The sequence below is a fragment of the Lampris incognitus genome, chromosome 5 (genome assembly GCF_029633865.1).
Source record: "Lampris incognitus isolate fLamInc1 chromosome 5, fLamInc1.hap2, whole genome shotgun sequence".
Lineage (NCBI taxonomy): Eukaryota > Metazoa > Chordata > Actinopteri > Lampriformes > Lampridae > Lampris > Lampris incognitus.
This window is the reverse complement of record NC_079215.1, coordinates 28,192,332-28,217,191: the sequence shown is the minus strand read 5'-3', so window position 1 is coordinate 28,217,191 and position 24,860 is coordinate 28,192,332. Positions and strand designations below refer to the sequence as shown.

The 24,860-nt window shown below is 43.1% G+C and overlaps 1 protein-coding gene across 1 annotated transcript in view; it reads right to left on the bottom strand.

The window, feature by feature from the left end:
• Positions 1-24,860, bottom strand: part of nomo (nodal modulator) — a 64,419-nt gene that overhangs the window by 6,599 nt on the left and 32,960 nt on the right. The window contains 11 exon segments of the mRNA XM_056279951.1: positions 4,980-5,121; positions 6,332-6,459; positions 6,636-6,749; positions 16,822-16,948; positions 17,430-17,589; positions 17,823-17,905; positions 18,079-18,300; positions 18,401-18,496; positions 18,785-18,848; positions 19,046-19,133; positions 19,248-19,384. Of these exon segments, the coding sequence (XP_056135926.1) occupies positions 4,980-5,121; positions 6,332-6,459; positions 6,636-6,749; positions 16,822-16,948; positions 17,430-17,589; positions 17,823-17,905; positions 18,079-18,300; positions 18,401-18,496; positions 18,785-18,848; positions 19,046-19,133; positions 19,248-19,384 (1,361 nt within the window).

Sequence of the window (24,860 nt, the reverse complement as noted above, 5' to 3'; positions counted from 1 at the left end):
AGGGGAGAGCACACATCCCTGTGGGGTGCCAGTACTCCAGGTGCTGGATGTGATTTTCCCCAGCCTCACTGGCTGTTTCCTGTCTGTCAGGAAGTTTATTATCCACTGACAGGTGGGGGTGGGCACTGTCAGCTGGATGAGTTTGTTGAGTAGGACTTCTGGGATGATGGTGTTGAATGCCGAGCTGAAGTCCACAAACAGGATCCTTGTGTATGTCCCTGGGGAGTTGACATGTTGCAGGATGTAGTGCAGTCCCATGTTGACTTCATCATCCAGTGACCTGTTTGACTGGTAGGCAAACTGTTGGGGGTCCAGCAGGGGGACTGTGATGTCATTCAGGTGGGTCAACACCAGTTTCTTGAAGGACTTCATGACCACAGATGTCAGGGCAATGGGCCTGTGATAGTTCAGTCAAATGATGGAGGGTTTCTTGGAGACAGGAATGATAGTGGAGCATTTGAAGTAGGAAGGGAATTCACACAGTTACAGTGATCTGTTGAAGACCCATGTGAAGATGGGGGCCAGTTGGTCTGCGCAGACTTTCAGACAGGAGGGTGACACGCTATCTGGGCCTGGTGCCTTCCTGATCTTCTGCCTCTGGAAGAGCTGACACACATCCTCTTCACGTGCCGGTTGGGAGTTAGGGGGTAGAGGAGGGGTGATGGCAGTGGGTACAGTTGGTTGTATGATGTCTGAGTTGGAGAGGGTGAGGGGTGTGAAAGTGGGCTGATCAAACCTGCAGTAACAAACATTCAAGACATCAGCTAGTTGAAGGTTCTCTACAGTGTGGGGGGAGGATTTCCTGTAGTTGATGATGTCCTGCAGGCCTCTCCACATAGACACAGGATCGTTAGATGAAACCCCATTTTTCAGCTTTTCAGTGTAGCCCCTATTGGATACTCTGATCTCTTTTGTCAGTGTGTTTCTGGCTTGATTGTACAGAATCCTATCTCCGCTCCTGTAGGCCTCCTTCCTCCTTGGCCTGATGAAGCTACCTGAGTTTTGCTGTGAACCAGGGTTTATTGTTATTGATGGTGCAAAAAGTGTTGGTGGATACACACATGTCCTCACAAAAGCTGATGTAAGATGTCACAGTGTCAGTAAGTTCATCCAGGTCTGTAGATGCAGCCTGAAAAACACTCCAAAGTGCAGTAAAAGCGGGCCTGAAGCTCCAGTTTTGATTCGTTGGTCCATCTCCTCATAGTTTTGACCACAGGCTTTGCAGAATTTAGTTTCTGCATGTAGGTGGAGCGAAGATGAATCAGACAGAGATCAGAGTCCCAAGGCTGCAAGGGGTGCAGCGCGATAGGCATCCTTTAATATTGTGTAGCAATGGGAGCGCCCCAGTGGCTCACCTGGTAGAGCATGTACCACATAAGGCTGAGCCCCTACCGCAGCGGCCTGGGTTCGAATCCAGCCTGGGCCCTTTGCTGCATGTCATCCCCTCTCTCTCCCCTGCCTTTCCGGTCTCTCTCTCTACTATCACGATCAAATAAAGGCAGAAAATGCCAAAAAAAAAAGAAAAAGCATTCATTCATCTTCAGCTGCTTCTCCAGGGTAGGGTCACGATGGCAGCAAGCTAAGTAGGGCACTCCAGATGTCCCTCTCCCCAGCAACGCCCTCCAGCTCCTTCTGGGGGATCCCAAGGCGTTTTCAGGCCAGATTGGACATGTAATCCCTCCAGCGAGTTCTGGGTCTACCCCGGAGTCTCCTCCCAGTTGGCAATGCCAGGTAAACCTCCAAAAGAAGGCACTCAGCAGGCATCCTAATCAGATGCCCGAACCAACTCAACTGGCTCCTTTCGACGTGAAGGGGCAGCGGCTCTACTCCGAGCTCCCTCCGGATGTCCGAGCTCCTCACCCTATCTCTAAGGCTGAGCCCAGACACCCTATGGAGGAAACTCATTTCAGCTGCTTGTGTCCATGATCTCACCCTTTCGGTCACTACCCAAAGCTTATGACCATAGGTGAGAGTTGGAATGAAGACTGACTGGTAAATTTGCCTTCCGTTAGCTCCCTCTTCACCACAACGGTCTGGTTCAACGTCCGCATTTACTACTGATGCTGCACTAATCCGCCTGTCAATCTCCCACTCCATCCTACCCTCACTCGTGAACAAGACCCCGAGATACTTGAACTCCTTCACTTGAGGCAACAACTCATCCCCAACCCAGAGGGAGCAATCCACCATTTTCCGGTAGAGAACCATGACCTCAGACTTGGAGATGCTGACTCTCATCCCAGCCATTTCACACTCAGCTGCAAACCACTCCAGTGCATGCTGGAGGTCATGTTCTGAGGAAGCCAACAAAACCACATCATCTGCGAAAGCAGGGATGCAATTCTGAGGTTCCCAAAACGGACACACTCCTCACCTAGGCTGCGCCTTGAGATCCTACACATGAATATCACACACAGAATCAGAAAAAAATAAAACAAATATATATATATATATAAAAGAAGAAAAAAATATTGTGTAGCAATGATCCAGTGTGTTTTTGTCCCTGGTGGGACACTTAACGTGCTGTCTGTATTTTGGCAGTTTGTGGCTAAGATTTGCTCTGTTAAAATCCCCAGGGATAATGAGAAGGGAGTCTGGATATTCATGCTCCATGTGTATTATTTGGTCAGCCAGGTGTTTTAACGCCTCACTAACACAGGCCTGGGGGGTTGGAATATAGACACCAACCACAATAAATGATGAAAACTCCCGCGCTGAATACAATGGTTTATAGTCAGTGAAAATGGTCTGTAAGTGAGGGCTGCATGATTTCTTCAACACTGTAACATCTGTACATCAACCTTCGTTTATATAGAAGCAGATTCTACTGCCCCATTTTTTCCCCTGTTAGCTGCATTTCACGGTCCGCTCAGAGGAATTGGAAGTGTGGCAGATGGAGTATGCTGTCCGGTGTATGTGTATGCCCACCAAGTCAGGTTTAACACTATTATGACCAAGAGGGTCATTATGACAATTTTGGATTTTCAAAGTTTAATAACTTTGTGAAAAATAGATACAGACCTGCCGCACCCCAAATTCCCCTAAAATTGCATATATTTGCATTTAAAATGAGTTTTAGATAAATTGCACAAAAAAAAAAACGACCATGAGCAACTGCTCGTAATCTGCGCATGATCGTGTGCATCATGTCACTATCTATGACGTTTTGGTCGCATCATTTCCTTCGCAAAGTTCATTCCTCTGTCCTAGAAAAAAAAAACTAGCATTCTCTAGTGCAGAGAAATAGCCTAAATTTGATTGCTGATTATTGCCAACATGTCTGGTTACAGACGCCGTTACAGACACACCATGACTACCACCGACGCGTTACAGGTGTTGGACAGCGACCATTTTAAATTGTTTGAAAAAATGGTATTAAAAGTTTTTAAAATGATAATCTTGGTGTCAGTTAGTTTCTTAACAGACATACTAACATATGTAATGCATTAATATCTCAATTGGGTATTTATCTTGACAGAATATAGAGTGTAGTGAATTCAGGGGACAGCCGGGAACTGCTGCAGCCGGGACGCGAACCCAGGTCTCCCGCACCATGGGTGACTACGTTAACCAGTTGACTAAAGGGTCCGACCCGATAGCCAAGGGCTAGCAAGTCTAGTCATACGTGGTCGTTACACCACCCCCCTCCTTCAGGAAGCGCGTCCCCATCCTTCAGCACATCAGCTCCCTCACGCTTCTGGGCGCACGTGCTTCCGATGGCCTCACAGTCTCACCATCCACTTCTGACACCAATGTAGCGAATTTGGGGGGCAGCCGGGACATGAACCCAGGTTACCCACACCATGGGGGACTGCACTAAACAGTCAACTAAAGGGTCCGACCTGTTAGCCAAGGGCTAGTGAGTCTAGACTATTTTTAAGTTTTTAAGTTCCAATCGTTGTCTGGAATTGTTTCAATATTCATTTTCAGTTCTTTTTTTACATTTCACGTTTTATAGGCCTTGTTACAGTTGTCAAATTAGCAATATGTGTTTTCCCTTTCGTTTTTCAGGTAATATTTTCACTTTTTCAATGTTGCTATTCAAGTTCGATCATGTTTCTCTGAAGTTTAAATTGTTTAAAAATAGCATTATAGTTGTTAAAATGTTAATTTTGGTATCAGTCATTTCCTAACAGACATACTAACATATGCAATGCATTAATATCTCAACTGGGTATTTATCCTGACAAAATATAGAGTTTAAAAACCAGTGGTCATTTTGACTGCCCATGGTCATTTTAGATAGGAGTGAAATCCCAGTCATTCTAGTGTTAAGTGAGGCACAGGATGGTGGATCTGAAAAAGTCCATGCTTGTTCTATTGAGGAGCAGCAGTTCGTCCATCTTGTTGGCCAGAGAGCTGACATTCGTTATGTGGATTCAGGGGAGAGCAGGTCGAAATCCCTGCTATTACAGTTTAACGAGCGCTCCGGTTCACTTCCCCTGTCATCAGCTCCAGCGAAGCCCATATAGAGCTGCTGCTCCTCTAACTAAAAGCTCGGTAAAACTTTCTAGATCAATGAAAAACAGTAAAAAATTTGACCAGAGGGTAGTCGGGGGTTTAACAGTTCTTCGCTGTTGAATGTGATCAGAGAATGAGAGCTGGAAACTAAACAAATAAACAAAAAAAGAAAAAGTACTTAGAGCGCAGAACCGAGGCTGCCATCTGCGGCACCATCTTGGTGGTCCCTAAGGTATTCTACATAAGCTACTCTTAATAGAAATACCCTGGTTGGATATAACCCCGTTGTTACTTGAACTTGATCACAGCATAATTCGAAAAGTCATGGTTGACAGAGCAAGTGGATGACCACACTGTTGAGACTGGTTGCCCAGCGACTACCAAAGTTAAGTTTTGTGTAGCCTAGCTAAGGCAAAGCTACACTGACTATGATGTACTTCCTTTGTGAGAAATGGCCCCCCGGTTCGGTACAGCTTAAAGCCCTTCCACTCAATTGTCACAGCCCATGGTGTTCTCACCAGAAGACCCCTGAGTCTGAAGCGGCCCTCCTCATCGGTGATGGTGTCCTCGCTGTATAGGCTGCACTCTCCTTGGCCCACCGCCTCCACTGCCACATCTCTCTCTGCATCCCCACTTAGGGACTGCACCGCACCGTAGCAGCTGAGGATGTGAACAAAGGACCATGAAACAGCTTGTCTTGTGATCATGCTGGGGCTTAAATCAATTCTTTTCAAAAACAGATGTTACTGGTTGATAGGGGTGGGGGGGAAAAATTGATTCACATAAGAACCGTGATTCTTATCTTCTATGATTCTGAATAGATTCACAAAGTCAAAAAATTGACTTTTTTAAAACGTGTTTTTTTTTTCAGTCTTAACCTCCTCGCTGCTGGCAATGTTGATTTGCCACATACCTGTTCCGGCTTCCAGAAAACATGACAGTGGCTAGTCAGCTGCCGCTAACATTAGCTCTTGGTAGCCTTTCTAAAAATTGGAGCAGCAACAAATTCAGCCAGTCCCATCATCATTGAAGGCAAGCGTTTTGGCACATTTTAGATTTTACAATCTCCCAGGGAAGAAGGACCTTGACATGACTCATTCAATATGCAAGATTTGCAAAAAAAAAGTTAAGTATTTCAGGAACACTACAAATGTTAGGGCTCATGTCGTACGCCATCACTCAGAGTTGAAAGAAGTGGAACAACGACCTCCTGCAACATTAACAAACAACCAATGCACACTACACTCCCAGCCTGGCATAAAAAAATAATTAAGAGTCATCACCTGTTTCATTTCAAAAGACCTGCACCCCTACAGCGTAGTCGACGATGAAGGTTTTAGATTTATGATCCAGACAATTGAGCCAAAGTACAACATACCATTGCGTCGCTTTTTTACTGAGAAAGGTTAGGTTTGCCTTTGTGTGTTTACATTATTGTAATCAATTGATATAACTTTTTACAATATAAAAACTTCATAATCGCATACACACTTTAGTCTGCTTTCCTGCCATAATTTGCCATACCGCCTCTCTTAGCGCACAGCGGACTGGAGTAGATACTAAAATTAGCACCCCTATGTACCAAATCTAGAATCAATTTTGCATCAGGAACCCTTTTGAACCGAAAAATCGATTTTGAATCGAATCATGATCCCAAGAATCGAAATCAAATCGAATCGTGAGATTCCGAAAGATTCCCACCCCTACTGGTTGACAGTGAGATGCTACATCATGACATGGCAAGGCAAGGAAATAATAATATATAGATGCTAAAAACCTGTACTACAAAGCTTAATGCCTTGACTGAAATGAGTGGAATCACACACAGCAGATATTTGAAAATGTTTATGAATCTTTTTGTTCTGTATACCTGTATGCTGTCTTGATGCCAGTAATGACAATGCTGAGACTCTGGCCCTCCTCTACTGTGATCATCTGAGAGGCAGGCTCAAAACGGTACTCCTTCATCATGGGTTTGAAGTAATACTGACCAGGACTCTGAGTGTTGCAGAGGATTCCAACAAAAAGCGATTATATCAGACAGAATGCAGAGAATAAATATACACTTTTGCTGGAGCACAAAGCATTCATTCAATAAGCTTAAAAAATGGAGGACTGGTGCTTTACACTTACAAAATGACTTTAATAGCCATGGAAGTGGACTGGTTTCTTACCAGGTTGTTAAAGGTGAGTAGGCCAGTGTCCTGAGTTAACAAGTTGGAACGGAACTGTCCACCACTCAGAGACAAGAGGACGCCTGAAAGAGGCTGGCCATCCTCTGACTTGATCTATTTGATAGAGGGAGGAGACAGATGGTTAGAGATTGCTCTCATGACGCTCGTTCAACAAGATCATGATAAAAATGCAGGTGAAAGCAATGGACAGAGAGTTTGAAAACAGTACATGTCACAATCCGAAAACAAGTTTGACATCAATCCTTTGAGTTAAAGGCAGGTCCAAGTTTTGCCTGAATTTTAGGTGGAGGTGAACAATCTTCAACACTTGTTCACTACACACTGCAAAGCTGAAAATGATCCTTAAATTAACACTTTTTTTGCAAAGTGGAAAACTGATTCAACTATCCTTCAAGTATCTCTCTTATTTGCAAAGTGGAAAACTGATTCAACTATACTTAAATGGTCTTTTTTTTGTTTTGCAAAACCATCTGAGAACCACATGCTCCACATCATGCATTTTCACGTTCAGCAAAGCCATTAGCTTGAGAGATGATAGAGCTTCAACATTTATTATCATTTAGGATCTATAATGATACATTTCTGAAGAGTCTCTTTGGGCCATTTAAAATTCTGCCCATGGACCACATAGAGCAGAAACCTAGACCACAAGGATGGAATGCTGGGTGAATTATCTTACTGGGTGACAAAGGCCGCTCAAGAATCCATCATTTTTAGTACACTGGATGGTGATGTGCACAGTTATGGGATCTGCTTTGAGAGTTAGTTGGCTGCATATAATGACAGATTCATGGCTTAATAAGAGATGCTAATCAGGACTTGTGGAAGAATGACTTTTTCTTGCCTAAGGGTAACCCATTAGTTAAGAAAAAGCCATAGCCTACTCGCTGGCCAGCTATGCAGAAACGCTACAAAGCAAAAATCTCTAAGATTCTAACTTAAATAAATGTCCGTTAATCACAGAAAGTTGAATCAGTTCATCTGGACACAACGGTTTTTTTGAGAGAAATGCTTTATCACTCATCTAAGTGACCTCTTAAGTCTCAACTGACTGCAGGTATCCCCACTCTCATAAACAATACAGTGGCATAACGACCGAAAACAACGATCGGTTTAATATTAGATATTCGGTCATTATGCCACTGTGCCATTTACAAGGGAAGGGATACCTGCAGGCAGTTGAGACTGAAGAGGTCACTTAGATGAGTGATGAAACCTTTCTCTCAATAAACGTTGTGTCCAGCTGAACTGATTCAACTTTCTGTGATTTCCTTACCTGGATTATTGAGCATGCATAAAGACAAATGTCCATTAAGTTACCATCTATCGCTGAATGAGGTGACACAATGACGATCCAGCCTATCGGCCACTGATGAAAGTCTTTGCATTTATAGTCTCGGGGATTAAAGCAAAAAAAGAAAAAATCTTTTGACTGAAATATTTTTCGTGAAAATTACCATGTGTAAAATTATGAGATTTCGGCACCACTCAACACATAACCATTGCTGTTGTTCTCTAATGCCAAATTTAAATAAACTATTGCTGCTGTTCTTTAATGCAGCCTTCAAGTTTAAATACTCAAGACCAATAGTGTTTTAAAGGAAGAAGATGCTTTTGAACAGCTTGTTGCCAGTTTTATTTTTTGTCATTTTGAAATTAAACTGATTTCTTCTTTTTTTTGCAAAGCTTGTCTCAGTCTTTACTCTTTCGAATAATCAACCATCTACATTAACAAAATAAAACAATGAATGAAACAATGAGAACTTTTTATAACTCCATTCACATCCATTGTTGCGCTAGCAGACACTGCCTCCTAGTGGTAGAACTTGAAACGAACAACTATTGAAAAATGGTATACCTAAAGACAGAAATTATGAGCAGAAAAACATTTCATTGAAACATCAAACAAACAGCACCAGCATTAAAATAACATGTGCAATAATGTGTGCATCAAACAAACAGCACAAACAATAAATAAAATAACACTAAGTGCAATCAAATTTTCATTTTTTTCTGGGCAGTGAAACCAAATGCCTGAAGCTTGGCTACCAGTTTGATGTTTTTCTTGTGGTGACTAGTTACAGCAGCAGGGACTCTGACTCCATGAGTGGAGGAGGCTGTAGCAGCAGTTGCTCTGACTCCAGGAGTGGAAGAGGAGGAGAAGGCTGTAGCAGTAGTTGCTCTGACTCCAGGAGTGGAGGAGAAGGAGGCTGTAGCAGCAGTGGCTCTGGCTCCTGGAGTGGAGGTGGAGGAGGCTCTAGCAGCAGGGGCTCTGACTCCAGGCGTGGAGGAGGAGGAGGAGGAGGCTGTAGCAGTAGTGGCTCTGGCTCCAGGAGTGGAGGAGGAGGAGGCTCTAGCAGCAATGGCTCTGGCTCCAGGAGTGGAGGAGGAGGAGGCTCTAGCAGCAGTGGCTCTTGCTCCAGGAGTGGAGGAGGAGGAGGCTGTAGCAGCAGTGGCTCTGGCTCCAGGAGTGGAGGAAGAGGCTCTAGCAGCAGTGGCTCTGGCTCCAGGAGTGGAGAAGGAGGCTGTAGCAGCAGTGGCTCTGGCTCCAGGAGTGGAGGAGGAGGAAGAGGAGGCTCTAGCAACAGCAGAATAGGGGGAACCTTTCCTTACTTTGCTTATCTTAACTGCTGAGAGGACCCTCACAGCTTCCCTCGGTTTCCTTTCCTTTTGGTTGTCAATGATCTCCTTCTTCTTCAGATGGTTCTGGTATTGCTCATAAATGGACATGCATGAACTCAATGCAGGGCTAATTTCCATGTGGGACTTGATGATGGCTAAGCCTGATGATGGCTAAGCCTTCATAAGTTTCAATGTTCAGCCTGGCCCTATCATTTTCAATGATGTCATCCATGAGGTTAAACGATCCTTCAATAAGAGGGCCAGGGAACACTGACAGAAGAGCCTTTACCAACTTCCCCAAGATAGGGAATCTCATCCCTCCTTTGGGTGACTTGTAGGCAAAGATCTTACTCCACCAGTCAACATCGATTCGTGTAGTATTCTCCTCACAACATCTGGCCTGTGCTCCTAGATCTGAGTCAATCCGGTAGGCTTGCACCTCGTCATCCAGTTCACCCAGCTCCTCAGATTTCACAACATTTGGTAAGGCTTTGGCTAAGGTGTTGAATGCCCTTTGGACTGATTCCTGGAAAATCAGTGCTGGTGCCAGCACAGACAAAGAGGTGATGATGTAATTCTTGAGGGGAAGGTTTTTCAGGAGGAATGCTGCCGCCTTGATGTAGCCTTCCCTAAGAGAATTGTAGACCTTCTGTGCCCAGGGCTTCTTCTCCACTCTAGCCTTGTTCAAGGCAAAGACGCTGTATCTCCCCACAAACAGCCTTTTGTCAGGGTACTGCAGCTCTCTCTTCTGGACATCAAGCTTCAGCAAGTCATTCACCCCCACGGAGATGGCTTCAGGCTTCATGAATTTGGAGAGGAGTTCCCTGACAAGTAGCATCATCTCAGCATGCAGCACATGGAGCATGGGCTTCTCATTCTGCAGCTTCTTCAGGAACACCTGGAATGTTGGAAGCACACCTGAAAATCACATTAGAACCTGATTAGAACAGTAGATGAATATGTTTAAGCATACATTCCTGATCACAGGAGCCCACTACTTTCCTTGCCCATGCTTTATTACAACATTAACAGTCAGTTGCAAATAGGGTCTTCAAAATAAACACAACAACACTGAATGCAGTGGCATGAAAATAAGTATTTTACCCTTTTCCTGTTTTGATAACGGAAAAGTTCTAGATGTGTAGATGGTTATAACAAAGCTACTGAGCAAACAATTCATTACATTAGAATAATATAAAATATCTACTACATCTATGTCAATCAGTAATTGCACCCTTTTATTGATTTAATATCTTGCATTGGCTTTAGGAGTGATAACTAAAATATACAAATTATTTGGTATCCATCTCTCATTCATTCAGAGACACTAGTAGGTTTTTGAACATGAACTACTAAATCATTTCAACTAGGCACAGGACTTTGACTAAACCACTCAAAAAAGAAAACTGACTGAACATACCTCTGTATAGATCTATGAAGGCTGTGAGCTTGTCGAACTCTTGAGAAAAGCTGCACACTGATGCGTATCTTCCGGTTTTTGTTGACCACTGTTCTGAGTCTTGCAGATTTTGCCATTTGCTGTCAGAAAAGACTGATCCTGGCCTTCTCATCAGGTGTCACTTGATGCTTGTTGAGAACCTGGTTCAACAGCCACCTACATCATATAGAGCATTATACACATAAGATTAAGCGAAGACAACACACCTGAAATGGACCCATCTGAAAGCTTGCCCTCTTTTCTTGGTCTGGCAACAGTTGTGATTAGAGGAACAAGAAAAGAGAGCGGGCTCAGAGATAGGTCAATTCCTATATTTGCTCTGACTTATTTCATGAGTTGGCCTAATTAGCAAAATTCCATGTAAAACAAAAAACCAAAACGTTATAATACAGTAATATATTGTATGTGTCTACATTAATAAGTTTCATTCTGATTGACGAACAAGATTTATTTTGTCTCTATTCAACTATGGTGCCTGGCCTTAAAACTCACCCACCCACCTACACTCATATTATATCATCTATTTTCTCTGTACTAGTAGGCCCAATCAGAATGAAACTTATCAATATAGACCCACATACAATATTTCTGTATTATAACCTTTATTTTTTTATCATGAATGTATCCAAATTAGGCAAACATATATGCTAATGCTATTGTACCTGTGTTTGTGTTGCTCATGAGGAGACAGGACGCTGTAGAAATGCACAATCAGCGAATCCATAACCTCTCATACTCTGTCGCACACTTCCAACATCTGCAGGAGCCTGCTGCTGATGGGACGAACCAGGCTCTTCTTTTGTAAATGCAGGAAGAACTGAAATGCTGAAAAAAATTCCTTTTGTTTTGGGAATTTTTCGATATCATAATAGACATCTGAGCAAAAATCTTCCACAAATTACTCAAAAGGATTTAAGAGGACCTTGGCTGCATTTGAGACCATGTGTACTGTGTCTCCGCTTATGTCCAGGAATGATGGGTTTAGTCTTCCGGCTTGCGTCTCCACTCCGGACCTTTTCCCCCTCATTACATTGCAATTGTCCAACAGTATACTAACAACCTGAGTCCAGTTCAGGCTGTATGACTGGAGAATGTCGGTCAATTCTTCAATGAGGGTTGAGGCATCCGCTATGTTGATTTTTCTCGAGGCCAGGTGCTGAGTTAGAACCTTATCCATGTTCTCATTAAAGAAGTGAACAAGAACATTTCAAATCCTGTCCATGTTCCAACTTGTTGCCTCATCTGCATTTAACGAAAACATGTGTTTTCAACTTACTTGCCAGTTCAGTTTTCCTATGTGCAGCAATACCGTGCGTGGACAGGTAGGATGCGTGTGCATTGGAAATGGTCAGTCTTGACAGTGCAGGCTTGTCCTCTGCAGCTGCTTGAGTAAGATCGACCAGTGGTTGAGTGATAGTCAGTGACAGGTCATGTTCCGCTATAAACGAACATATGTGCACTTCATGGTTGCACACATGGTCGGCCATGGATTGTTGCACCTCAGCTGTAGTGGTTGTTGCACCCGGCAGTGAGGAGGTATTCTGGAGAACGCGAAGTGCATGCAGCCTTGTGACACGCATCTGTCTGATGGTGAGCAAGAACTTTTCCCCCATTACTGCCATACAGTAGTTTCTTGTGGCATACCGTGCAATAACACACAACTTGCCTTTTTTTTTTTGCACCACAAACTAAAGGGCTTGTCGTTCCCCCCCCGTTTCGGGGAGCCAAGCCCGTCTCCATTTATTTTTAACTGTGTTGTCTATTTCCGGACACATAAGAGCCATCCTTCATGAAAAGTGAGTCCATGGCTAATCAGGATGGTAGCGCTAGGGAACAAATTACTCTGCAGTGCATGATTGTTTGGGTTTTTGGTAGGTTAAAGGTTAAACATGAACTAATGTGAACTTGCCAAACGCAATGCGTGGCCAGCCACTGCCTATACGCAGCTGGCCAGCTAAACCAACAAACCATATATCTGTCCATTGTTTTTACGTTGCCGTTGACTCGTTTTCACTAATTGAACATTCAATAGCAATACAAGCAATCTTACCGTTGTCATTCCATCATGTCAAATCCGTTGTTCAATCCGTTAAGTTACTCTCAACTATTCCCTATGTTAAAGTTCAGCGATGCTGTTATCATTCCACAGCTGTGAAGCACTCCACGTGCAACTCAGTGTCATTAGTTCACACACACACACACACACACACACACACACACACACACACACACACACACACACACACACACACACACACACACACACACACACACACACACACACACACACACACACACACACACACACACACACACAGTCTCTCTCTCTTGCTCGAACTCTCTCTTTTTTTCGCCCTCCTCGGACAAAATGACGGAAATCCGTCAAATTGACAGAGAACTTTAATCCCTGCAGTCTACTAATACTACTTTCGGCTGCTCCCGTTAGGGGTCGCCACAGCAGATCATCCGTTTCCATCTCTTTCTGTCCTGTGCATCATCCTGTCACACCAGCCACCTGCATGTCCTCTCACCACATCCATAAACCTCCTCTTTGGCCTTCCTCTTTTCCTCTTCCCTAGCAGCTCCATATTCAGCGTCCTTCTCCCAATATACCCAGCATCTCTCCTCCACATATGTCCAAACCATCTCAATCTTGCCTCTCTTGCTTTGCCTCCAAACCGTCCAACCTGAGCTGTCCCTCTAATATACTCGTTCCTAATCCTGTCCTTTCTCGTCACTCCCAATGAAAATCTTAGCATCTTCGACTCTGCCACCTCCAGCTCTGCCTCCTGTCTTTTCGTCAGTGTCACTGTCTCCAAACCACATATCATAGCTGGTCTCACAACCATCTTGTAAGCATTCCCTTTAATGCTTGCTGGTACCCTTCTGTCACAAATCACTCCTGACACTCTTCTCCACCCACTCCACCCTGCCTGCACTCTCTTCTTCACCTCTGTTCTGCACTTCCCGTTACTTTGGACAGTTGACCACAAGTATTTAAACTCATATGCCTTTTTTACTTCTACTACTTGCATCCTCACCATTCCACTGTCCTCCCTCTCATTCACGCATAGGTATTCCGTCTTGCTTCTACTGACTTTCATTCTTCTTCTCTCCAGTGCATACCTCCACCTCTCCAGGCTCTCCTCAACCTACACCCTACTCTTGCTACAGATCATAATGTCATCCGCAAATGTCATAGTCCACGGAGACTCCTGCCTGATCTCGTCCGTCAACCTGTCCATCACCATTGCAAACAAGAAAGGGCTCAGAGCCGATCCTTGATGTAATCCCACCTCCACCTTGAACCTATCTGTCATTCCAACTGCACACCTCACCACTGTCACACTTCCCGCATACATATCCTGCACCACTCCTACATACATCTCTGCAACTCCCAACTTCCTCATAAAATACCACACCTCCTCTCTCTGCACCCTGTCATATGCTTTCTCTAAATCCACTAAGACACAAGGTATTTCTAACTCAAGGTAACCTCTTCTGACCTTCTCTATACTTCTCAGTCAACATTCTCAAAGCAAACCACATCTGTAGTGCTATTTCGTGGCATGAAACATGCTGCTGCTCGCTAATCGTCACCTCTCCTCTTAGCCTAGCTTCTATTACTCTGTCCCATATCTTCATGCTGTGGCTGATCAACTTTATACCTCTGTAATTGCTACAGTTCTGCACATCGCCCTTATTCTTGAAAATCGGTACCAGTATGCTTCTTCTCCACTCCTCAGGCATCCTCTCACTTTCCATGATTGTGTTAAACAATCTAGTTAAAAACTCCACCGCCATCTCTCCTAAACATCTCCATGCCCCCCAAGGTTATGTCACCTAGGCCAACGACCTTTCTACTCTTCATCCTCTTCATAGCTGCCCTCACTTCTTCCTTGCTAATCCACCGCACTTCCTGCCTCACTATCCCCACATCATCCAACCTTCTCTCTCTGTCTCTCTTTCTCTCTCATTTTCTTCATTCATCAGCCCCTCAAAGTACTCCTTCCACCTTCTCAACACACTCTCCTCACTTGTCAGCACACTTCCCTCTCTATCCTTGATCGCCCTAACCTGCTGCACATCCTTCCCAGCTCGGTCCCTCTGTCTAGCCAATCGGTACAAGTCCTTTTCTCCTTCCTTAGTGTCTAACCTCTCATATAACTCACCATACACCTTTTCCTTTGCCACCTTTCTCTACCACCTCTCCGTTTGCACCTCCTTGTACTCCTGTCTGCTTTCTTCATCTATCTGACTATCCCACTTCTTCTTTGCCAACCTCTTCCTCTGCATACTTTGCTGTACTTCCTCATTCCATCACCAAGTCTCCTTGTCTTCCTTCCTCTGTCCAGATGACACACCAAGTACCTTCCTAGCTGTCTCCCTCACTATTTCTGCAGTGGCTACCCAGCCATCTGGCAATTCTTCACTACCACCCAGTGCCTGTAATTCCTCCCTGAAGTCCACACAACAGTCTTCCTTCTTCAACCTCCACCATTTGACCCTTGGCTCTGCCTTCACTTGCTTCCTCTTCTTGGTCTCCAAAGTCATCCTCCAGACCACCATCCGATGCTGCCTAACTACATTCTCCCGTCACCACCTTGCAGTCTCCAATCCCTTTCAGATCGTACCTTCTACATAAGATATAGTCCACCTGTGTGCACTTTCCTCCACTCTTATACGTCACCCTGTGTTCCACCCTCTTCTTGAAATATGTGCATTTACATTACATGAAACATTTACAGTAATATGGAGAAATGCAAATGTGTGTCTGTGGTGACATTCCCACCAAAAATCCCAATAGGAAGTGATGAGTTTTACATCACCCAGCAGTGGTTGGTCCAATAAAGAGGACAGGCCAGGCAAACGCTGTGTCCACAACGACAAACTAGTTAGCGGTTTCAAAATGACTCCAGGGAAGTGTACGCCAAAAAAAGAACTCAACTGGAGTATTTGAGATTGAAACATTAAAGTAAAAAAATTAACATACAGTAGATCAGGGTGAATTCAAGTTTTGACATGTGCCCTTCATGTTGCAACTTTTCACAACATGGCAAGTCAAACTGAACCAGACATGGTTAAAGTCCTCTAGTCCCTTGAGGCTCTGTTCTCTGCATACACACTAGCATACATTAATAGACCAAATCCTCATAGATTAAGCAATGAAAGAACCACTATGGAATTTTTCAACATGCTCTGCAAACTAATAAAACCTAAAAAGTATGCTAGCCAAAACCTAAGACAAAGTACAAACCTGTTGAAGTGAAGCGCCAGAGGACACACAGAAAGAAAAAAAAAAAGATATCACTTCACCCAGTTAAGCCCTGTTATAGCAGATGTTGCTACTGACTGGAAATGCCCAAGCAGCAATGCTTACGACTCACTTAAAAGGGTGCAGTCCACTGAAGAAAAGTTATTTTCCCTGATCTTTCTTTAATTCATTTCTAGGATTAACATTTGTAATATGGAAGGGGATGTGTGCAGGGGAAGGAGAGTGATATATAGAGGAGCATCAAGAACATCCCTTTCAGGAAGACACAAGATGGATGCTGGTTATGTTGTGAAAGACAAAAAAACATGTTTGTTACGTTGAGAGAAAGTACAAAAACGTCAAAAAGTTGAGGAGGAAAGAAAAAGACAAGAGTGGATTTGGTTTTACCATTCAGAGCATCACATGGTCAAAAGGCATAAGTGCACAATGATGACACCATTGCTAACAAGAAAAATTGACTGTTCTTCCACCAAGGTAGAAAAGGTTTGCTATATGACTAATTCCAATCAACTCATTAAAAGCCTCAGACCATAAAGTGAGTTTTATAAGAACATTTGTGCCTTGCCTGGAAAATATAACCTGCCAAACACAGATTAACTACACCTGGTTAATTTGGATATTCTACCAGTCCCAGTGGCAAGAGCCCAACCATCACTTGGAGGTCCAATTCTATTTCAAAAATCTAATAACTGGCAATATTGAAGTGGCTAGTAAAATTAAGGATGCACCAACCACTGTCATCGCTGGACCAAAAAGTTAAATTATCATCCTGGTGTGCGTCCAAGTATCAATGTTCATGTGTGCATTACCTTGAAAGTGACGCCTGCCAAGGCGAAAGCTTTGAAGTCTCCCTGGTTGCCCTCGACAGGGCTGAGAACAAAACCGTCCTTGCTGGCACTGATGTTATACTGCCGGTCACTGTGGAGGGGACCAACACTGGAATTTGGGATAGGAGGGATTGCATTATTTACTACAACATTGTGTCCATGTTTTACGAAGTGCCATGTACAGATAATGATGATTTATCACATCAAGTGCTGATATCAAACAGTAGGGAAGATACTTGCAGTTTGCTGAAAAGAAACACAAATATTTTGAACCTTAACAACCAAGAGAAAATACTGAGAAGAAAAGGTACTAGAATTTAAGCGTGTTTAAGCAAATAACCAAAAAGAAAAAAAAAATTACTTAATATTGGATTAAAAAAACGCAAAGACCACTTTAGCAAAAAGTACCCCATTATTCTAGAGGCTTTATGAAACAGTCACCCAGTCACAAAGTCACAACATGAGGTTTTCTGTGATCCTGAGCATAAGAACACTTCTTTGCCTAGTTGTACTTGCACAGTGACTAATCTGTCAAGGCCTAGCAGGTGAACAGTTTCATTTCTGGTCCAAAGAATACGTTGTAGTACAACCTGTATGCCCCCATCTCATTGGTGGCCACAGTGATGAGTGGGACAGTAGCTCCCCTTTCAGTGATGGAGATCGCGACACCTTGAAGCTCTGGAGATACCCTGCCCTCTAAGAAGAGACCTGCCCGCCCAGTTATGTCCACCAGACGGCCTGGACAGGACTCTGACAAGGGCACAGAGTGACATGGTGAGTCATATATGGAGTGAAAACAAGAAATAAAAATAGAATAAAAGTACATAAGCACAAGCTTAGAGTTTCAAATCACTTTTGCTCGCAATGGTCAGTTAACACTGAATTCACACTAACAATTTCTAATAAAACATGTTTATTTATATAAAGTTTGCAACATGTATATGTTATCAGGAAGAAATTATCATTGTTTGTGGGAAACTTACCTCCAGTGATGGTAGCTTCTACTTCAGGCGGATAAAACAGCAGCTCCTTAGAGGAGGGAGTCACCGTGATCTTCTCTCCAGCCCTGGACAATTATAATCAAAGAGAGAAGTCAGTAGTTTGAATAGCAAGCCAAAATAAAAAGCAAGACATAAAAATCAAGCTTAACTTTTCTTGCTTCTTCCATATAGTTGAAATATTGGACAGACTTACATTTAGAAAATGTGTTGTCGTGTGCGCCATGCGCCAACAACCTACCTGGCCCAATAGGAGAACTCATAGTGGTAGGGGCCAGTAAGTTCATCAGCCTTCTCCTTGATTGGGGGGGTATCTTCCCGGATGCCTCCTTCCTCCTCCGCGGCGCGACGCTCCCTTTCCTGTTGGTGTAGATGAGTCTCCTGCAGGTGCTGCTCTTGCTTTTGTTCCTCCTGGCTCCGGAGAGGACCAAGCACAAGTGCAGGCTCGCTCTCGATGGATGACCTGGCAGAAGCAAGAAAAAAATAAAACCAAATTGGCATTTAGAACTTAGAATAAGCAGAGGATTACTGAATGAGAACCCTGTTGCAGCAAGGCCTATTACTTTATGGTGACAGTGACATCCAGTATCTTGTCGGTGGTGATGAGCCCAGTCATGTGATGTCTGACTGCAGTCAGGGTTAGGATACTGGGTGCTGACCTGTTGAACAGAAGAAAAATACATTATGTGATGGTGTGTATATGTATAGAGGGGATAAAAAAAGAAGAAGGTATCTCATTCACTATCTTATTTATTTCAACAGCTAGGAAAACAAAAACAAAATTAGAGAGGCTAAGGGAGGCAGAAGATACAAAATGTCTGGCAGAATCTTATCTTCAGCAAGTGGGGGTATACAATGTGTCCCTAGAACCAGCAGACATGACTGACTCACTTCTACGTGACAAAACACATCATGCAGGTAAATAGATAAAGCTTGTTTATACTCACGTATCATAGGTGTAGAAATCCTGTTCAAACTGGTGGCAGGAGCGAGGAGTGACTTTGTAAACACCTGGACAGGCCATTTTAGTTGAATAATTACTTTGCTCTAGTTTTATATTTAGATGTTTGTGACACAGACCTTTTGGCTTGAAACAGTGTCCTTCAAACTATGGAAAAGGACAATTTGATGCATAGCTATTTTTCTTGTGTCGATGGGCTAATTCATTTCATGTTTCACAAATGAGAGGTCAGGAGGTTGGATCTCACCAGGCTTGGAAAGACAAAAGCGGTTGACTCCTTTAGAAAGGTTGTACACGCTAACGTTCTCAGGTTTGCTTCCATCCTGGAAAAACTCCTGCAGGAAAAAACACATTTTCAGTCACAAAAAAGCATATTCTACAACAATAGAGCAAATAGGCAGCCATCACAAATCTGAACAAACGTGCCCCTTCCAAGGTATTGTACTCACCAGTGTGATGGCATGGGAGAGAGAGCAGCGCAGGATGTAGCCAATCTGTCTGAACTCCACACCCTGAATGTCAGAGTCCAGAACCTCCACCTCTACTGACTTATGCTTCCAGCACCACTCTTCATGAGAGATGCTCACTATGCAGCATAGAGTGAAAGGATTGAAAAATATAGGAGAGAATAATTACAAAAGAGAGCGGACCTCAGCACTGGGTCATGATAACACAGAGCTAGATGGAAGAACTTCATTCATAAAGAGTAGCGGGACATCGCAATGCTCTGTCAAGATACAAAAGGGATTTTCCAACAATCCAGATTATGGTTTTGAATGAAGGAGCATGATGTTTTCAACCTACGTAGGTGGCACAGAAAGGTCTTTTATTACAGTTTATTTATTAAAGCTGCTACGAGGAGTTTTAGATCTGTGGACGCTAGTGTTTTGCAGAAGAACGAGTTTATTGCCACAAAGATCTACATTAACCGTTGAATAGCTCATGAATTTGTGTTAAAGAGAAGAGTGAGTGATGTACTTGTACTTAGGAAGACATGTGCTTGCAAGATATACAGCAATAAAGTAACATATCTGTAATTGGTGGCTATGTATCCCATCTGTGTGCTGTAAAACGTTTCATCAGATTTCACGAGGAATGCATCCCAGAGACAAGCATTTGGAACGATTTGGAATCATTATATAGCAATATCCTATCTTCTCACAGACAGTCCACATTTGCTTTTATCGGTCATATAGAGGCATCAAAATCAAATTGAAACTGATATCAGAGGAAAAACTCCTTGTAGCAGCTTTAACATCCCTGCTTCTATTTTTCAATTGCTTGAAAGTCTACATGAACCCTAAAACACACTGCTTTGGATTTCATTGCATTATGATGTAGGCCTTAATATAGTATTTGGGGTTGAGGACAGTGGTCATCCTCCCTGCAATATTACACACAGATACTACCATTCTTTAGAATTCTAATTGCATAAAATTTACCAAGTACATAGTATATAGGCACTTTTAACATATATAATAGCACGATATAGACAAATATCATGTAAATAACAAGACATCAATCATGAATTTTGTCCAACTGGAGATTCAATAGTTGAGAAGGAATTAGGGATGCAAAATTGAACTGTAAAAAACAGAACCATTCACTACACAAACTACGGCCCAGTTTGCACATGAGCTGCAGTATTGCAGTTCCACGAGGAATCAAAAGTTGTTAGGTTGTGTGCATGCAGGACTCTCCCTTCCCTTCAATAAGGACTTCATTCAGGAATTCACAGACTTTGTGGCGGGGACTATAGGCGGGGACAGTTTCTTAATTGCCGGTGATTTTAATACCCATGTCTGTTGTGAATCCAGACCACTGGTCAAAGACTTTTTGAATCTTATTGACTTTTTGAATCTCACTAAATTGGTGACTGGCCCAACGCATGAGAAGGGTCACACACTGGAGCTTGTGTTGGCCTTTGGTTTAAGTGTATGCATCAGTGAAATATGTGATACACGTATATCGGACCATTCGCCTGTATTATTTACTGTGATGCTGCCTTGTTCTCAGGTTAAATCGCGCGCCCCAGCACGCTCCCAGCGCACAACCAACCCTTTGACGGCATCTCAATTTTCTGTTGCTTTTAAACACTCTATGCTTCACACCCTGGAACGCTCTTGTAATCTCAGTGTTGATGAAATTACCACTCTTTTTAACCCTACCTACACTGATATACTGGACTTGGTTGCTCCTGTTGCAACCAAACGCCCTAAACCAGTGACAGAGCCAAGGCTCAATGACACCACCCGCGTTCTTAGATGCACATGTAGGCGTGCTGAGAGAAAGTGGAAGAAAGACAAACTTCATGTCTCCTTAGGAATTCTAAGAGACTGCTTATCAGAGTACCAGAGAGCCGTTAAGTCTGCAAAAACACACTTTCTATCAAACCTTGTGTCCAACAACTGTCATATGCCTCAGGTTCTTTTTAATACTATTAACTGTCTTCAAAATCCACGTGATTCTCCTTGCATTGTTTCAACACCCACGCTCTGTGAAGAATTTCTTAAAGTTTTTACAGATAAGATCTCTGCTAACAGGGCCTCACCATCTTTTTCGGCCTAAGATCCTGCTGTTTATTCTACGTGCCCAGCTGTCTTAGAGCAGCTTGAGCCTGTGTCCCTCTCTTTTATATCTGAGGTAGTTAACCATTTGAGGCCTTCACATTGCCTCCTTGACAGTATTCCACCCAGACTGTTAAAGGATGTTTTTACCACTGTTGGGTCTTGTATTGTAAATTTGATAAACACCTCTCTTCTCTCAGGCTGTGTTCCAGCTGCTTTCAAATATGCTGTGGTACAGCCCCTCATCAAAAAGACCAATCTTGATCCCTCTGTTCTTTCTAATTTTAGGCCAATTTCTAAGCTGCCTTTTCTTTCAAAAGTCTTCAAGAAAGCAGTTTATGTACAATTACAAATGCACCTAGAAATTAATGGCATTTCTGAAAAGTTCCAGTCTGGTTTCAAATCACGTCACAGCACTGAAACAGCCCTTTAAGAGTTTTTAATGATCTTTTTTTAACTATGGACTCTGGGAACTCTGCTGTTCTGCTGCTTTTGGACCTGACTGCCACCTTCGACACAGTTGATCATAATATTCTTTTATCACGTCTTGAGCTGTGTGTAGGCATTAAACGTACTGCCCCAGAATGGTTCAAGTCTTATCTGTCAAATATAAGCTTTTCTGTCCATATAGACCAATTCCCTTCAGCTGCGGCCGCACTTAACTGCGGGGTCCTCCAAGGCTCCATTTTGGGCCCCATTCTCTTCTCATTGTATATGCTGCCCTTGGGGTCCATTTTTAAAAAAAAACATAATATTTTTTTCATTGTTTTGCTGATGATTTGCAAATCTATCTGTCTATAAAAACAAACAGCAGAGATTCTATACAGGCTTTGCTTAGTTGTTTAAAGGATGTCAAAACATGGATGGGGTTAAACTTCCTGAAAATAAATCAAAATAAGACTGAAATTATTGCATATGGACAACCTGATCTTCTGGATGGTTATGATAGCGCTCTTGGCCCTTTAGCTTCCTACAGTCACTCTTCTGTTATAAATCTTGGTGTGATTTTTGACAGCTCTTTTAACTTTGATAAACAAATAAGTTCAGTAGTCAAAGCAAGTTTTTTTCAATTATGACTTTTGGGAAAAGTAAAGGCCTATCTCCCTCCAAATGATCTTGAAAGGGTAATTCATACATTTATCACCTCTCGTTTGGATTATTGTAACTCATTGTATGTTGGTGTAGCTCAGTCGTCGCTTCATCGCCTAATGCTTGTACAAAATGCAGCTGCTCACCTTCTGACAGTAAAGAAATGACGTGATCACATAACGCCTGTACTGGCCTCTCTTCACTGGCTTCCTGTCTGTTTTAGGATCCAGTTCAATATTTTATTACTTGTTTTTGAGTCTTTAAATGGGCTGGCACCATTTTATTTATCTGAGCTAATACATTATCATACACCAGTCAGAGCACTCAGGTCAACAAAACAGATGCTCTTACATGTTCCGAGATCCAGGCTTAAGAATAGGGGTGACAGAGCCTTTGCAGTAGCTGCCCCTGATCTCTGGAACAACTTACCAGTACACATTGGGGGGCACATATTAAGATCTGCTCAGACCCTAGAGGCTTTTAAATCTTTGTTAAAGACCTACCTCTTCTCGCTGGCATTCAATTCAAGTTGAGCTTGACATCGTCATTTTATTGGAAAATATACTTTTACTCTTATGTTTTATTGTTTACATTTTATATTCTTTATTTTATGTCCTCTTTACATATATTTTTATATTTATGTGTCACTTATTTTACATTGTATTTTAAATTTGTGCAGCACTTTGGTTCAACTGTAGATGTTTTAAATGTGCTATATAAATAAACTTGTCTTGACTTGACTTGACTTCCCTTTCCCCAGACAGTAACTGCCCAATGAACTGTCAGTATACCAATGACGAGTTACGTAGGTTGAACTGGAGAGAGGGAAATGGAACGGAAGCTAAGAGGTAAGAATACAGTGTGGAGATGGAGCAGAAAATGTAATATTTGAGGATGCACCATCATCTTATAAGTCAGCTGTTTGGGAACATTTTGGATTCAGTGTTGACTACAATAGCAAGGGAGTGAAGGTTGTCAACAAAAAAGAATAAGTATTGCTTGACACATGTCTGGTATGCTAACGGTAATACATCTAACATGATGGGGCATCTACGCAGGCATCACACAAACATATCCCTGGCTGGGGCATCCGGGTAGCATAGTGGTCTATTCAATTGCCTACCAACACGGGGATCGCCGGGTCGAATCCGGATGTTACCTCCGGCTTGGTCGGGCGTCTGTACAGACACAATTGGCCATGTCTGCGGGTGGGAAGCCAGATGTGGGTATGTGTCCTGGTCGCTGCACTAGCGCCTCCTCTGGTCGATCAGGGCGCCTGTTCAGGGAGGAAGGGGGAACTGGGGGGGACTAGCAAGGTACTCCCATGCGCTACGTCCCCCTGGTGAAACTCCTCACTGTCAGGTGAAAATAAGCGGCTGGTGACTCAACATGTGTCGGAGGAGGCATGTGGTAGTCTGCAGCCCTCCCCGGATCAGCAGAGGGGGTGTAGCAATGACTGGGATGGCTCAGAAGAGTGGGGTAATTGGCCAGGTACAATTGGGGAGAAAAGGGGGGGGGGGCATATTCCTGGCTGGAACGAGGAAAGAGTCGGACTCAATAGGGAAGAAACAACAAACTCTTTTTCCCGCTTCCTTTCAGAAGACCTTTCAGACAAATACAAAGAAATAACCAAAGCTCTTGGGGTGTTCATAGCTAAAAGATTTACAGGCATCTTCAGTTGTTAGTGCTGCAGGATCTCGCCATTTGGTGAAAAAGCTTGAGCAGCGTTATACTCTGCCCTCCCACACACACTTTACAAACAAATTAATCCTTGAGCTCTATAAACAGACACGTAAGGGAATTGAGAACCAACTGGCCAAAACCCCCGACACAGCTCTCACCAGTGATGGTTGGACCCCCAGGGCGACCGAGTATTACCTGACCATGAGTGTCCATTATAACTTTATTAAAAGAAACACTCAACAATAGGAAAAGGCTAAACAAATAAGGAGCAAAATCAATCACTGGAGTTTATATGTGTGTGTGTGTGTATATATATATATATATAGATAGATAGATAGATAGATAGATAGATAGATAGATAGATAGATAGATAGATAGATAGATAGATAGATAGATAGATAGATAGATAGATAGCGTTTTTTTTCCAAAACCGTCAATGGTGTTGTAAGTGCTCAACTAATGAGGAGTGGAATATTTACACAGATACAGGAAAAAAAAGCTTTAATACATGGCTTTTTTTTCCTGTATATGTGTTGAAATATATATATATATGTTTTTTTTGGGGGGGATTCCCCCCCCTTTTTCTCCGCAGTGGTATCCGGCCAATTGCCCCACTCTTCTGAGCCGTCCCAGTCGTTGCTCCACCCCCTCTGCCGATCTAGGGAGGGCTGCAGACTACCACATGCCTCGTCTGTTACATGTGGAGTCGCCAGCCATTTCTTT